The following is a 16,875-nucleotide window of genomic DNA, read 5'->3' as shown; positions in this document are numbered from 1 at the left end:
CCCCCCCCCCCCCCCCCCCCCCCCGCAACCCTGTACACAGGATAAGCGGCTGACGACGAATATGTCTGTATATGGTGGCTAGAAAGCCCTAAGAGTCTAAATTCTCGCAGTAGGTTGCCTGAAGGCAGCATGACAGAGAAGAGTCTTCTGCCTTCTTTGTTAGGCTTTCACTCATGATTCCACGCCCCTCTAATCAGTGCCAAAAGTCTGAAACTGAAAAAAAATGATCTGAAACTGAAAAAATATGACTTGAAGCTGTAAAAAAAAAAAAGAATAACTGAAAATGTGGAACTGAAAAAAAGAAGTCCCTAAATATTCAAAATATATAAAAGTGAAAACTGAAAATTTATGTATTTTTATCTATTATAAGAATTGAATCAACATTATATTTAACCTGAAAAAAAAAAAAGTACACTTTTTAGTTTGGACATGGTTGTATTTTTCAAGTTTAAGACCAAAACCAAAACTTTAGTTTTTTTAGTACAATTAATTTTTTCAACTTAACAAAAACCTTTGGCTCTGATTTAGCTACATAGCCCCACAGAGTCAGAGTCTTTATGTATTATCATGAGATTAATCCATAATTACTTGCAGTCGGATACATAATAGTTAAAAATTACTCCACCTCAATTATAACAGTAAAATGCTGCTTACACATTAATGCATCAGTAATAATGATCTATTATAATGTATAATAGTGGAAAACTTACAGGGGCCACTTTTACTTCTTTAAGTACATCTTCCTTTTATAATTATACACTTCTACATGAGTAACATTTTTAGATCTGGATTGTTTATCACTATTTTTAGTGTGGTATTAGTTCACCACTGATGATAACCTTACCTTTATAATAAATGCCAGAATCAGAATCAGCTTTATTGACCAAGTAGCCTATGTGTACACAAACAAGGAATTTGAATCAGTTTTTCCCCTCCCATTGCTCTCAATGTACTTACCCACATGAAGAACAATTTTCAGGAAGTTAGATAGAAATAGCTAAATACAAAGACAACAACAACAACAACAACAACAACAAAACATTTAACTATAATGTGCATACAAAAACATAAAAATGTGTATATAGTCTACTATACATAAAAAGCAACCATGAACAACAACATACATTGTCTATATGCCTAGTTAAACTGTAAATTGTAAACAAGAATATAGTAGTGCAAGGGAATAAATATGCACATACATGTTACATTGTGGATGTGTAAGCTACAGTATATACAGCGTGCCTAGATTCATTTTTGATAATGATGACATGTTTATGTATAAAAACCAGTCTATTCAACCTATATATAATAATAATTTGCTGTAGCCTACAGTGGATGTTTTAGTGTTTTATTGTTGCATTTGTTATAGGCCTAGGGTTACTTGTTTTTATATTGTGTGTCTGTAAAGCGTTTGTCAATATTATTAATCAAGACATAGGGCGTAATTAATGTACAGTGTGTTGATCTGCTCCCCTCCTGCGATGAACACTTGTAGGTACAACGTCCACTGAGCATGCGCGGATCCGTCGGGACTGGCGTACCCAGACATCATCATCTCAGGTTCAGCTGAACGTCCTCTTCCACACGGAGGCATCTTCTTCATCTATTCGTGCTCTTTCTTTTTATTTTTTATTTCTTCTTCGCTGCTGCTGCGGTGTGAAAACAAACAGCGCGCGGGGAGCAGAAGCCATAAGATGAAGAAACGTTATGTGGACGCGAACAGGCTACGGAAAATGAAAAAGCTGAAAATAACGGAGAAGCTGTCCGAAAGGTAGCGAGCGAGCCGCGTCGCCTGGCGGAGGCTGCTTTTGTTGTGGCGCCCGTCTTTGTGTAAATTTCAGCCGTCGTCATCCCGCTCACCTGTCTGCCTCACATCGCCATCACTTCATGCACCGTCTCACATTTTTACATGAACCAGTCTGGGGCTCGAACAGGCTTCAACACGGCGAGATTGCGGAGTCAGCTGCATAGAAATGTTGTACGAGTTACTTCATTGTTTACAGAAAGGTAGAATTTAGCAGCTGTGCAAGTTAACGTTGGCCTGCTTCTCCCCAGGCTGTTTCATCTGCTCTTACACTGTCTCGTGTGTGTTCTTTGGCCAAATTATATGTACAATTAACACATTATGCTTGTCTTGGAATATGGATATTAACATGTTTTTGCCTATTAAGCTGAAGAAAAGCAGCTATTTTCGCGCATGCAAGCACAATTTTTTAAAGCGTCTAGACGAGGGTCCAGACGAGAAGATTGCCTGAGGAGAAAGGACCCATTTGTTTTGGTTTTTTAAAATTAAGACAGAAAATGATGACTTTTTAATACACTGTATGTTGAAAATACAAACATGAATTTTAAGGGTGTTTTTTTTAAATACTGGAAATGAAATATATAATTGTTGCTGCTTTTGTTGAGGACTAAATTGTATATTTGGCAGCAATGATGAAAATACCTGTAAAATAAATTTGAATACACTATAGGCAATATTACAAGCCATATTTGAACTAATATAAAGAACTGAAGATGCTGTAGTCCTTTCTTAATCTCCCTCCTTACTCTAAAATATTACATATTGCTTTTTTTGTTGTGGATTAACTTGCACACATACAAGTATGATAAAAAAAAATACATGTAAGATAAACTAAAATACACTCTTTAAGTTACATTACAAGGCAAATTAGAACTTATACAAAGAATTTAAAATGCTGTGGTCCCCCCTTTGTGACCCTCCACTCTCTTTCAGATAACGTGTTGCATTTGTATTGTTGTGGAATAACATATTTAGTATTATTTAAAAAAAAAACAACAACTTGTAAGATACATTTAAATACACTTTTTTATCAATAACATTAAAGGGGAGATTTTAACTTGTATGTCCAATAGGATGCTGTGGTGCTCCCTCTCTCCTCCAGATGAAATATTGCCATGGTTACCAAACAAAGAAGGGGTGATGTGATAGCGGCCTATGGATGAGCAGAACAAAGGAGGAAACCACAGCCCCTGTTTGGCTCGTGGTCGTCTAATAAAATGAATAAGGGAACATTGTCATTGTTCTTATAGTGCCTCTACTGAAAAGGACAGAGCGCGTTCTCAAAATGCAGCTGCTCAATTATAGGTTTAGCATTGGGTATACGATTTCCAGTATTGGCTTCCGCGTGTGTTTAATGTCTTAGCTTAAGAGGCGTTGCTGCATCTGAAGTGTCTTTATTCACCAGAATCAGAACCTGGACTATACATTTGTTTAGTTTTTCCAAACTGAACACCCACTTGCGTATGTTTTATGTATAATAATAATGTACTTTTTATTATTTGTCTGTCTTTTTGCAGTGCGTACACTGTCGTGAAGTTTATGATGATGTGGACGCTGGTGCTGCTGGCAGATTTCATTCTTGAATTCAGACTGGAGTACCTGTGGCCATGCTGGCTCTTCTTTGGGAGCGTGTACACCACTTTCCACTGCCACGGGCTGGTGAGAACCCCTGCTGTGTGATTTTATTTTGTGTGCAGTGGGCCAGATGATGATAGTCCCGCAGACTTAAACCAATGCTTTTGTACTGAAATTAATGTTGTCTTTGTTTTCAGGTTATTTGTGTTGTTTTTGTTTGTGCTGCCTTTACTCTGGACATCTTTTGTTTAATTTTTGTTCCTTTGCACTGGCTCTTCTTTGTGGCGAGCACCTATGTGTTATTCAACTACATATGGCACACAGGTGAGTATGTGGATTATTGTTTGTTTTTGTCCCCCCCCCCCCACACGTGACAAAATATGCCAAACACTGTTCCTCTCATAAAAATTAGGCTTTCTTGGCTGCTTTTTTAGTGGGTTACTCAAATTATAGCAGTGATTTTATTTGAGCAAGTATAGCAGTGCTTCTTCACATCTGATTATTTTCATATTTTTCTGCAGAGAAAGGCATCTGTATATCGACGGTGTCCCTGTGGATTCTGCTTGTGTACACAGAGGCTTCACTTCGACTCAAAGACCTTAAAACCTCTCATGCCAACCTTTCTCATCTTTTTGCTGCACACTGGTATGCTGATTTAATACAAATCACCTTTTCTGCGCTTAATATTCTTTTCATAATTGAGATTTCTTGCATGAAATGAATTGAGGTGTAATAAAAAAAGCGTTAGTATTAAGCTCTTATTAATCCCGTGTGTGATATTATGAATTGGCCTCCTGATGTTTGTGCACCATAGATTACAAGACCAAATTCACTTTCATGCTACTAGTTAATGACCAATCAGATGTGAGATTAAAGATGTAGAAATCTGCATAAATCTATGAATAGAGTAACCATTAATAATAGAAATCTGTTAGCCAAGATCTGTTTATATCTTTGTGGTGTGGCACGCATATTCTAACTGTGTCTTTTTCCCTTTGTATTCTCATTCAGCATTGGATATCCTGTAGTGTATCTGGGTTTTTATGCCACCTGCTATTTCACCAACATCTTTAAGCTGCGCATACAGAAAGCAGTGCAGAGTGAGAATGATTTCCACATGCACCTCCTGCAGCACTCGCTCCCTCCAGGCCTGCAGGTTTACCCCAAGACTGGCACAGATGGCAGCAGCAGTGAGTCTTACACTCTTATATCTACCATTCTTAAAGTCTGCAGGGTGCTTCTAATTCATTTTTGTTGTGTCCAGTGCTGTGAGATCAGAAGTGCAGGTGCTGCCTTGTACTGCTCTTTTGTTCGTCTGTCTAAGTAACCACTCAGTAAGAAACTGCTTATTCCAAATGAACAGCGGGAAAGACCTACCAGAATCTAGGGGTTAAGAACAACAATTATGCATGTAAAAATAATATTAGTTTAATGTACCAATAAATAATAATAATAATTAATAATTACAAGTCAATTCACAAACTCTTCAGGCAATGAGAACTGGGAAGATATCTGCAGAGATATGGTTAACATTTAAAGAGGTCACCCCTTTCAGCAAAAGAAGGAATTCTTACACAATGCAATTACAGGGGCCCTATTAAATCCATTTAAATCTTTCCCAGATTCCGCTTTATTTTTTCCCAAATTTCGTGTTTTCCATTAGAATTTTTCTGAGTTCTACACATATAGGCACATTTTCTCATCAGCGAGTGTAATCATATGGTGGATGAATTAATATTTCAACAGCTCTGTAAGAAAATATTACAAAAGTAATCATATTCAATTAATTTGATTTAGAAATATTCAAATTATGTGCAGTTATTTAAGGGGACAATTCACAATGAAACCATTTACATGTATTGTGAATTGTCACCTATTAAAAGGTTATTACTTGACTTCCCACAGATTTCCTGCAGGACAGCCTCCAATTTTTTTGCTGAACACAAGGTAATAAGTGGGTCTGACAGAGGTTACTCTCACGTGGGCAACGCCCTTCTTATTTACAAAATTTGACCAGGCGTAGCTTTGTCATTTTTTTCAATGGAATATCTGACTCTACACAACGAAGTCTTCTATATCTTGCATCTACCGATGTGGTTACACTTTTAAGAGTTTGTTGAAGTGATAAGCTCCTGCTAGGGTGCTGACTCTTTGATATGACGGGGTGTGTGTGTGTAGAGGAGGCACTGAGCCCGTCCTTGGTGAAACACCAAGAGCAGAGAACAGAAGCTGCATGCCCGTAAATGACATAAAAACGTAGTAGTGTAGTTTTTTTGCTTGTTTGGCTTATGTGCTATTGGAAAAATGGGAAAACCCTTCGAAATTTTGGCATATTTCACAACATTCTGCATTTTACAGTCAAATCCCTTTTTATTATCCACATTTTCCAACCCATGGAAATCATTGTGCTCTAAATTACTCCCTTTTTCCCCCTTCTCTTCCAAGTGAAAATGATGACTACAGAGCTGCTAATTTTCATACTTTTTTGCTTTGTTTTCTGGTTTAAACACGAGAGAAGCTCAGTTGTGGAAGGAGTACAGATGAGTCAGTCAAGGTTATGTAAAGTTATAAGGAGGATGAATCCTTTTGACTGCAGAAAATCTTTACAACAAACCTTATAACTTTCTCAACTGCTGTTTACACCAAAGACAGCTGGCTGTGAACGTCTTTGCACCATTCATATCCCAGCTGCAGAACTGAGATCATGGTACAGTGAAGATAGTGAACTTTTTTGTGCTTCTGTCTGTGCTTGCAGGCTCAAAATGGAAGATAAAGCCAGAGTCGAGTCAGTATCAGTGTCAGAACGGCGCTGCAGTGGCCCATGATGAGGGACACACTGTGGACTGCCTCCAGATCCGCAGCGAGGAGAGAACGACAGAGAAGGGAACACAGGAGGTGAGGTCTGCTGAATTAAACCGACGGCCATCACCGTCCAAACCCGGTGAGTCCAGAGACCTGCTCCACTGTGGGGCAGGAGGAGCAGAATCCTCTACAACCCTGGAAAATCTACCTCACAATGAGCCAGGAAGCAAAGCCACACGGGCGGCTAAAAGCTCCTCACCAAAAGCCCGCAGAGGCAGCACAAACACTCCTTCACCACCTGCAGGGAGAACTGAGAAGAAACAGAGATCCAGCTCAAAAACAGTCAGCCCCAGCCGGGACTTAGCAGACAAGAGTGCCACAGCAGCTCAGAATTACCACGCTGAGCAAATGGCCAAGTATGCCACTATTGACTTCAGTACAGGTTGAAATTAGACATGTGAAGGTGAAATGAGAGCTAAAAGATCTCTGTCTCTTCCTTTTTTATTTTTCAGGCTTGAGCAGGAGCTGAGGAGACTGAAGGGCGAGGTCCAGGCGAGCAGGCAGAGCGAGCAGGAGCTGCGAAGTCACATCTGCAACTTGACCAACAGCGAGAGGAGCCTGAGACCAGAGGTTTCTCTGCTCAGACAGTCCAACATGCTGCTCCAGAGCAAGTGAGTTGACCAACAGATTCACAGCTAAAGGCTCGTCTTTGGCTCCTTCTGTGGGCTGTTTTACACGTTACACATAAAATGAGAGATAAATGCATGCAGAAGCGTTGCTAGAACTATAGTTGTCTGTGAAAGCAAATCATTTAAGTATTTATGTAATGGACCATAACTCGTGTTGAGGGACTGTGGTTTACAATTCTCAAACATAATTCTCCTTCATAAATGAATGAAACTACTTGACTCTTACTGACATCTTTCACAAAAAGAAATAGTTTCATAATTAGCAAAATATTAATGCCCACTTTCTCACACCCAACCACTTTCTTTGATTGTGGATTTACAACATTGTTCATTTATTGCTTATGACAGAAACTTTGATTAGTTTCTTTGCGTTTGGCTAATTATTTTTAATTAATTTGATTGATTCTTCCTCTGATTATTTTCTTTTTAATTAATTCATCAGTTGTCAAAAAAAAGTTTTAAAAATTGTGAAAAATGTCCATGCTGTTTCTCCAAATTCCAAGGTGAGATTTCCAAAGTATTCCCTTTTGTCCAACCAACTGCCCAAAACCAAAAATAATTAATTTGCTGTCATTGAGGACTGAGAATAACAGCAAAAATTCACATTTTAGAAGCTGTAATGTGTGAATATTTGGCATTACATTGATGACTAATCTGTTATTAAAATTACTGATGATTATTTCTATGTCAATCTAATAGTTATTATTTAATCAATCAGTCATTTCAGCTCTAGCTAATATGCAGTGCACATTAGTTAAAGACATTTACATTTACATAGAGACATTACATAGAGATTTAGCACAGATTCAGTCGATTAATACAGGGTTATGACAGGAATAGTAGGCTTTATTTTTCCATGTTAAGTGATTTCCTGTGTAATTAGAACATTTTGTATGTGTTATGTTTCTCTGGGTTACAAAATAGTAAAAATGTTCCTCCACAATATGTGACACCACAGTTTTTAGTACTCTGAGCACATTCAAAACTGAAAAAAACTGTGCTGGAAATGTTTTACTTCATTACATAGTCCACCAGTCACACTTACCACACCAAATCCAGAGGCTTTAAATCTGGTTTGAGATGAGCATGTCATGCATAGTTTTGATAAGACATGCTCCAGTTTTTAAAGCAAGGTGCTCTCCAATGACTGAACAACTACAGGGAGGATGAAAAACACGCTCACGTTTTCTGTCTGTTTTCGAGGCATTAAAGTGAGTTTATTGGGTTTTCTTCAGGATTCTTTGTCTGACTAAAACCAAGCAGAGGGACAAACAGAGCAGTGCGATGCTGGAGAAGAAGACCAGAGCAGAGACAGAGGCCAGACTCTCTGTTGAGAAACAGTTGGCTGAGCTTCAGGCTCAGAAACTGGAGGAAGCAGCCAACACAGCAAGGAGCCTAACAAACAGGTAAATCACACCTATCATCAAACCCTTTAAATTCCTTGTTAATGAAGAGGCTTTGTGCCTGGAAAGTAAAGCTGGACTGATTATAATTAAATGCAACTGTATGGCCTAACATTTGAAGAAGCTGTTTGAATTTGCCTTCTTAGATGAGGAGATTGATACCAGTCTCGTGTCTTGTGTGTTCAGCATGAAGCTGGAGTCAGCTGCTCATTAGCTTAGTTTAGCATGAAGACTGAAAACAGGGGGAAACTGCTAGCATGGCTCTGCCCAAAGGTAAGAAAATATGCCTGCAAGCACCTATAAAGTTTGTTAATTAATATGATATATGTATTTATATATATACTTATTTGTTTATTAAATACACAAACCGTAAGAGTAAAAAAACACCATTTGCGGTTTCACAGTTATGTGTGGGAAAATTCGCCCTGTAAAACCACACATTTTTGTTTTTACACTTTGTTTTGGTTGCCTTAAAATAACAAGACATTAAATTTAATTTAATTAGTGAACTGTAGAGGTGCTAGCAGGCAGAAATGGTTCCCTTTGGACAGAGCCAGCCCGACTGTTTCCCTCTGTTTTTAGTCTTTGTACTAAACTAAGCTAACTGTAACTGTAACCTTATATTGAACGTACACATGAATCTTCTCATCTAAATCTTGGCAAGAAAGCGAAAGAGTATATTTCACAAAATAAAAAAAGTATTCCTTTAATACACACGTGACATTTTACAGATATTTTTATGTCTGTCCATGTCTGGAATATAAATAAATAAGACCAATGTAAAAAACAAACAAACCATAAGCAAATGAAATGTCATGTTTCTTTCTGTGTAAACTGGTGTTCACCAGGCCCTCTGACCACTCAAAACTGTTATTTTCTTCGTCTCCTACACCAGGCAGGAACACTGTGAAACCCAAATGTTAAGGAAAAGAGTTAAAGATCTAGAGACAGAGTACAAACAACTACAGCTGGAGTATCAAGTGAAAGAGAGTCGTGTGGTAGATCTAGAGAGTGATGTTGAGGTATCTTTTCACACTATTCGGGAATGAACTCGTGAGTTTAAGTGTCTGTGAGTCAGTTTGGTCATGTAGTATTTTTGCTGTGTAAGTTGTTGTTTCTGATTGTAATGTATTTGTTCTTTGTGTTTGTAAAAATATTAGAAAACAGAATGGCTTTCATTGTGGATATTTAGTATTTTATTTTATTTTGGCCTGCAGTCAAAATATTGCATTTTTTCATCCTATCAGTATGCAGTAATAGTGTATGGCTGTTTGTTGTTTTGACATCAGGTGTGTATATTGTACTGTGTGGTATTTGATTTCATTTTAGTGACATACGCTCCATGAAGCATGTTGAAACACAAGCCAGGTATTTCATAAAAACATCGCACTGCTTTAATGAAAGAGTACGGGTCACCTTGCTCAAAATGTGTCACTGTTAAAACAGAAAGAATCATCCCTCAAAACGTCTCTGTAATAATGTGCAGCTTTCATGTTTTTTGAATGGCTGGCCAATTCTTCATCAGTGTGCATTGGTTCCCTAAGTGAATTAACCTAAACACATGTCAATGAAGGAAAAAAAGAAACATCACTCTAAAATATTAAAAAGGTAAAAATACTTAGGAAACCAAAGCGCTGACTCCGTCAGGTGGTCATTGCACAAATTTGATTGATGTTTTAGACATTTTACACATGTTCTTACTGTTTAATGTGCTTTTTGGACTCAGGCTTTGGGAAAGTACCGCTGTGTGGAGAAAGAGACAGACATGCTGCTGTCCACTCTGTCAGCCATGCAGGAGAAAGCTCAACACCTGGAGTACAACCTGAGTGCCGAGACTCGCATCAAACTGGACCTGTTCTCGGCTCTGGGAGACGCCCGCAGGCAGCTGGAGATCGCTCAAGGTTCCCACTTATCATTCGTTGACATTTGTTTTTTTCCCCTGTGTAACTTTTATTTAAAATTCTTGTCTTTTCTTTGTGCCTGTGACGTTTTCCACATACTGCGTCCGCTAAAAGGATCACTTTGTTTTTAGTGTTTGTTCATGTGTCTGTTCACAGGATATCTAAAACATTTGCATCAAATTAGATTGTTATTTTGAGGAAAACTAGACCATGAACTAGGGGACAAGTGAGGAGTTTCTGGTGTGAATCTGGATCCAGTAACACCACCATGTGGCCATAAATGCACTTTTTATTTTGGCTCCACTTATTTAATCAGTTTAATTTAGCAGGGACAGTGCATATTAATAAGCATAGATGCAAATGCGCCAGAGTTAGCCAAAAGACTATTTTTCATCTGTAGTCCCTGGACAGTTGTTACATAGTCAACCTATAAAACTTAAAAAACAATTATAAAAACTTCTTCTTAACCTTTGCCGGACAATTAATGTTTTTTCTCTAAATTGCTTGATATAAGACAAATATTATATCTTGGGCTGCACACATTTTTACCATTGCAATTTTCTTTCCAGTTGTTTTACCCTTCCCACTACAAATTGAATCCAGACTTCACCAGACATGACACATAATGTATTTGGATGACACATTTATTCATTTGTTTTTACATAAACTTCCATAACTTGTTGGATGCGTTGTGCAGCCAAATTTACATGATACATGGACACATCAACTAATCAAAAATTTTAGATTGTTTAGGTGGCGCTACATAAACATGATAAACATAACTAGTTATCAGGCTAACATTTCATCTTTGGACCAAACGCCATATTATTCCAAGACAGGATTTAGGTACAACCAACTTGGCTGCCATTAGCCAATCAACACAGGGAACTACCTGTTACTCTGTGTTTAGATGCAAATTTGAATTCAGATGTAGCTTAAACAATAACACTATTAAATAACACATTTAGAATAGTGTGTTGCCTTGGTAAAGTATGTTGCGTTTGATAGCTTTCTAGTTTTGAATAATTGACTTTTATTCTTTCTAACTTCTATCTAGTCTGCTATCGTAGCTTTCATCTGTTATTCGACTTTAGTCATTAAGGGGATTTGAAATCAGACAGCTGTCATATGGACTTTACTGCAGGGTAGTTTTAATAGTTGGGGAAATCTGAGGGAAGAGAAGAAGTGTTATGTATAATCACTACATCCTGCAGTATCCACCCCCTCATACAGTAAGTATCCTTTGTCTGTCCGACAGATAAAGTGATGAAGCAGGACCGGGAGATACGGGAGATGAAGCAGAAGATCGCAGAGGTGATGGCTGTCAGTCCCGGCGTATCCTACGTGGCTCCTCGGCCCCAGGTGCCGCAGTATCTCACCAAGTTACTCAACTCTGAGCGCTACATGCTGAATCCACGAGCACTGATGTACCAGTGTCTGAAGAAATAAAAGATGTCATCGCCTTTTGCAGATCCTCAGACCTCTATGGCAGACCCCTCCATCATAAAACATGATTGGAGAGGGCTAATGGATTTTATTACAGAGCTAAATGACACCATGAAGTCATCTACTTCCAGCCATGAGTGGAACCAGAATGAGCCTTCACAAGTCGAATGCCTTTTGCTGCACTGATGGTGCTAACTTGACATTATTGCATAGATTTTCCTATTTCCTCCCATAACAAGGGTTGAATAGTTTTTCTCCAAAATAAGAAATCTGATATGCAGAGCTGCTGTAGGCACACCTTTTATGAGAAGATACACTCCTAACAGCATTAACCATAAAGCACAACATTTCTTCAAATTCAGACCCTGTAGATTTGTCTAAATGAAATTCTGCTACTGGGTTTGGACATTTCTACACAAGAGACAAGTGTCAAAACAATGAAACAAGTGTTTCCTGAACCGAGTGGTTGTGTCTCTCTTGTCTAAGGTCAGATGTGACCTCAGATCAGTAAACATGAATTTGCGGTTTACTCATGTATTTAAATTTAATAATATATTTAAATTCTAAATTTATAAGTAGATAAATCTTGCTACCCTACGCAATAACAAGTTACCTACTGTAGCTTTAACTCTGCACAACACTGTATTTCCTGGCATGAAAGTAAAACTAAACACTCAAAATTATTTATGTCTTTATCAAAAGTATTATACTTACAAAGTTTTAATATTTATAATACAATCTTTAAATTATTACAGAATGATCTTCATCTGCAGTGATATTGACTAAAGCATTAAAAATAACATGTTAAAATTTTAAAGTCTTGTTTATCTCTTCGAGTCAAATGATATTTTAGTATATATTAGGAAAAAAAGGATCTAATAGGCCTTTTGCACAGCAGACATTTTGATGTGTCATAGCAGGAAAAGCACCGGTGTTACTAATAACACAAACAAGGGCTCTGTTTTGTTCATGTCTCCAAGCAGCCTGTGACAGTGAGCCAGCGTGCACAATAGCAGGACCCTGAATGTTAAGCATCTAAATGGAATTCAGCCATCGTTCATTTGATTACGTTTTTCCCACTGTGACTTGTCAACATATTTTCTGTAAAAAAGGCCCTTTAAAATATTACGATTTAAAATTTCATGCTACAACAGATTTTGGTTAAACATGTTAATTTAGACGTGAGCTCTGTGAACCATGTCTCAATATACAGAGATGATAAATGAGTTGTGTTTATGGACTTTGAATTATACAAATTTAAATAAACCTTTATTTGATAAGATACAAATATTAGGTCCAATCAAAATTCTATATACAATTTTCTCAAAGCATAAATATAATGTTAAGCCGACATATTCTAAATTTCTAAGGAGAGTATGCAACAAGATGTTCTTGTCTGTGCCTGTAAATAGTGGATTAAGATTAATTGAATTGTACTGAAATTCATATGAAAGTCATGGATTCATCAAGTGAATACTTTTTAACAGCTAAAATACACATTGTTCAGAGTTGCGGACATTTCGATTCAACAGTTGGTTTTGTGTGAAGCTTCCTGGCTAGAGAGTTTGTGGAGAACAATTTGCAGTGGCGAATATCTCTCTTTGTTTCAACTGACACCTAACAACTAAATTTTGGTGTTTGGTAGCTCCACGGTGGCAGAGAGAAATTGTGAAAAAGCTTCTGAACGGTTGCCACACAGTTGTGAATAACAAGGAAAGGTGTTGAACAAACATGGTTCATGGATTTAATTACTGTGCCTATATACATTACTTTCAAACTGGGAAGTAAAACACAAATTTAATGTGACAAAGTAATGTGTTTGAATTGAAGTGCTATGTACTGTTTTTGTAGTTTTGTTGTTTCTTTATTTTCTTTCTTTCTTTTTTTTTACTCATAATGTACAGAATTGAAAATGCCCACGCAGCTGAAAAACACTCATGAACTGGATGTCGCCATTTTGGTAGCTTTTTATTTAGAGCGTGTTTCTAGGGTGTTTTATATCAAAAATATTTTTTAGTCTTGCTGTACTTTTATTATACTGCTGTAATTTTGTACGGCAATGTGTTTGTCAGCATGAAATGTGTTTTATTCAACTGTTATTTGAGCACACATTGTGACTTTAAGTATGTACATGAATATACTTGTACAAGGGCTACAGTTTCTTAAAATTTTGAACAAATAATGAATTCAAACAGTGACACTCTGAGGGTAGAGATCACGTTCCTGATATACCAGGATGGGTTTTTTTGTATAAATAATTTAAACAATTCAATTTTGTCTCATTTGTGTTTCTCTGGGTGTACATAATCTTACTGTCTTTCTAATCTTTAATCTTCTTTTCTACAATGGGAAACATAAACTGCTGAGTTTTAGTAATTGCTTTCAAATGCATTTCTGTTGTTTTTTTCTCATGACCCCTAATAAGAGTTCAACCAAAGAGAGATGTTTTTTTTTAAATCATGTTAAACCCCATTTTTTGTCTCAAAGTGATGAAACTCCAGAAAACAGTTTCTTCTTTCCTAAATTGTTCCCTATACACGTATCCCGAGTTTGTAAGCCAGAAACCCTGAGCCCAGTTATGTAGACATTTATATATACACATTGGGAAATCGGTGTTTTCAAACCATGCTGTTGGCACATTTTAAGAACAGCCATAACAGAAGAAATCATCTCAGACACACATGTATACACCAGTATCGTTTGCGTACATGTGAAAATCTGCTCCATCTATATCTAAAGTCAAGTGGACCAATGATAGAACCCTGTGGAACTCCTTTTAACTATCTGAAGGTGTCTACAGATAGAAAGCAAAGGAAATTTTCAAATTCACACTAATGTGACATTTTTATTGCCACAAACAGCCACCTGTACAGACACTAGCTAAGTAGCTATATACACACCGACTGTATGTGTGGTTCTCATTAGGAATTTCTGATCAAATCTTAACAGATGAGCTTTAATTTTTAATAAGAGGCTCATCTTCCAATTCTTTAAAATATTCTTTACTTGATTGTGAAAGTTGACATGCCATGTACTGATGGAAATCCCCTTGTTTAGAAGTCATTAACTTCTGTTAAACACAAGACACCAAACAATGACTCCAAGTGCTGATAGTGTAATTTTTTATTTCAGGAAGTGAAAAAAAGGGGGAGGGGTAAATGTATTGCAGAAACAGAGCAGCGTTCAGCATACAGTGTAGAAGATGGTTACAAGCATGCCAGGCAGTCCCACACTTCTCGCAGTATCTACAGACAGTATAGAGTAGACGAGGTTGGAGTACAAACTACATTTTTAATTACGCAATTTCCAATTCATTGAAGTTACACCTTTTGGTGTTAAAGAGCCATAGGACATTTCAAACAGCATGTAAAAGTGTACAGCAGTGCAAACTAGCAGAGAGATCCCCAAACAGTTAACATGTAAAGGTGGTCTGAGCCAAAATTAATATGTACGAGGTGATTACAAGTTATAGCTATGGGATTCAGAGCCACTTTACTGAAATGTTGACAGGTCTGAGTTAGATTACTTGATTCTATCACAATCTTCTTTCAAATGATCAAACTCCAGAAACAAACTTCCTGCATGCATCACTTTCCATTTAAGACAGAAAAGCATTCATGCATTCACCAAAGCTGGTAATGAACACCCTTCAGATGACATGCTTCACTTACACCTTTCAACCTCCTGTGTAAAATGCCACCTAAAGACAACTTTTCATTGACCTGGCCAGGAACAATAAGTGCTGCAATGGGCTGCTTGTAAAACCAAAGCTACAGTAGTAGTTGGACCAGTCAAGTGATGACACCCCCTTTTCATAGAAAATAACAGCATGACTTAAAGAAAGAGAGCAACTAAAAGCATACATTCAAACAACCACCGGCCTTAGTGCTGGAAGTGAATCACAGTACATACTCAAACAGATACACAAATAAATAATTAATTTTTTCATATTTTCTTCGCTGTAGCTCTTCAGATTGTGTTGTAGCTGTATATTTCATGACTGTTGATTAATAACATAACCTTTGAAGTAAAAGTGACGTTGCATCTGTTGCGTTACTAGCCTGATGCATTTGAGTCTTCGAAAAAACAATACAAGGTAGGAAGATGTCTCACTCGCTGCTCAAGAGAAAGTTTTAAAATGACCACACAACCAGACTTAACTTCACAACACCATAATACATACACATCAGTATGCTGAGACAAGGGTTTTTTCATACAGACAACTATTTAACAGTTTTAAGTAAAAATGTTTAAAATACAGTTTTAATACTGACTTAAGGAAAATACTGTTGTTCTCCAGTTTTATTTGGCTTACTTCTACCATTTCTTTTCTACTTTAGAACTCAAAAGAAATTAGCCAAAAAGAGAAAACATTTGTATTTTCCTGTAAGTTGCGACTAGGATTTTCCTCTTTTAAAAAGAGAAGCAGATGGCTGTATTGGGTGGGAGAAAAAACAAACAAACAAAACATAAAAAGCAACAACCACTTAGTGGCAGCTTTTCCCACCAGAAGATGCAAGGACAGGCTGCAGAATCTGCAGTCAGACCAAGGCTTCCTCCTCCATCCTCGCAAAGCTTTCCTGCAACTCAGAGGTGGAGCAAAAAGCTAGTCCTGTTGTAGAGGACGAGGAGGGCTGAAAGAAGGCCTAGTGAGTGCTCCGCTACGAGGAAACAGTCACCGGATTAAGAGAACCATTCCGGCTGTAGAACTTTGAGAAGGCCTCTTCAAGAACGGATGCAAGTCGTGGCTGATCGCCCTGAAATGGAAAGATGACAAGATATATCATATCTTAGCTCGAGGGCAAAACAGCCTATAAATGTTCAGGTCAGCAGGGTCATGATGATGAACTCCCGTTTACCTCACTGATGAATCCCAGCTGAACAAGCTCCACAGCCAGCTCCTGCACGTTCTCATCTGTACAAAAAATACAAGGCAGTCAGACACAGTACAAGTAGCTACAAGTAGCAATTGCAAACTTATGTTTAATCATGAACATTTTTAAAGACTTTGCAAAATCAGAAATGATCCATCATGTTTTTTGGGATTAAAGATACAAACACTAAGTGAGAAGCTAGTGTCTCTCTCTTCCCATTTCATCATCATCATCACTCCAATTTCAGCTATCAAATAAAAGTCATTTAAAAAACTATGGGTGACAATGTTTGGTAAAAACATGTTTACATTGGAATGTGTGCACATGCCAAGTCCAATAACAACCATTCAGGGATCTTTAAGAAATGAAGATGCTCACTTG

At 37.5% G+C, this 16,875-nt stretch overlaps 3 protein-coding genes across 5 annotated transcripts in view; 1 reads left to right on the top strand and 2 right to left on the bottom strand.

Moving 5' to 3' along the window:
* Window positions 1–1,603, bottom strand: part of LOC123978235 (cysteine-rich secretory protein 2-like) — a 5,091-nt gene extending 3,488 nt beyond the window's left edge. The window contains exon 1 of the mRNA XM_046061401.1: window positions 1,455–1,603. Coding sequence (XP_045917357.1) covers window positions 1,455–1,603 — 149 coding nt within the window. The remainder of the gene's footprint in view (window positions 1–1,454) is intronic.
* Window positions 1–13,892, top strand: part of si:dkey-12h9.6 (macoilin-1) — a 56,147-nt gene extending 42,255 nt beyond the window's left edge. For 2 of the 3 annotated variants that reach the window (XM_046060540.1, XM_046060541.1), the window contains exons 2-11: window positions 3,322–3,463; window positions 3,577–3,703; window positions 3,901–4,024; window positions 4,391–4,569; window positions 6,135–6,597; window positions 6,694–6,852; window positions 8,106–8,276; window positions 9,169–9,295; window positions 10,000–10,174; window positions 11,433–13,892. In XM_046060540.1, coding sequence (XP_045916496.1) covers window positions 3,344–3,463; window positions 3,577–3,703; window positions 3,901–4,024; window positions 4,391–4,569; window positions 6,135–6,597; window positions 6,694–6,852; window positions 8,106–8,276; window positions 9,169–9,295; window positions 10,000–10,174; window positions 11,433–11,623 — 1,836 coding nt within the window. In that variant the 5' untranslated portion in view covers window positions 3,322–3,343 and the 3' untranslated portion in view covers window positions 11,624–13,892. Of the gene's footprint in view, window positions 1–1,616; window positions 1,772–3,321; window positions 3,464–3,576; window positions 3,704–3,900; window positions 4,025–4,390; window positions 4,570–6,134; window positions 6,598–6,693; window positions 6,853–8,105; window positions 8,277–9,168; window positions 9,296–9,999; window positions 10,175–11,432 lie in introns of those variants that run through there. The other variant, XM_046060542.1, reaches the window with a different exon arrangement.
* An 836-nt stretch (window positions 13,893–14,728) lies between these two features.
* Window positions 14,729–16,875, bottom strand: part of nrbp1 (nuclear receptor binding protein 1) — a gene marked incomplete in the record, with an annotated part of 8,448 nt that continues 6,301 nt past the window's right edge. The window contains 2 exon segments of the mRNA XM_046061004.1: window positions 14,729–16,377; window positions 16,480–16,535. Coding sequence (XP_045916960.1) covers window positions 16,282–16,377; window positions 16,480–16,535 — 152 coding nt within the window.

This window comes from Micropterus dolomieu, linkage group LG10 (assembly GCF_021292245.1).
Source record: "Micropterus dolomieu isolate WLL.071019.BEF.003 ecotype Adirondacks linkage group LG10, ASM2129224v1, whole genome shotgun sequence".
Classification (NCBI taxonomy): domain Eukaryota; kingdom Metazoa; phylum Chordata; class Actinopteri; order Centrarchiformes; family Centrarchidae; genus Micropterus; species Micropterus dolomieu.
This window is presented reverse-complemented; position numbering and strand designations above follow the sequence as displayed.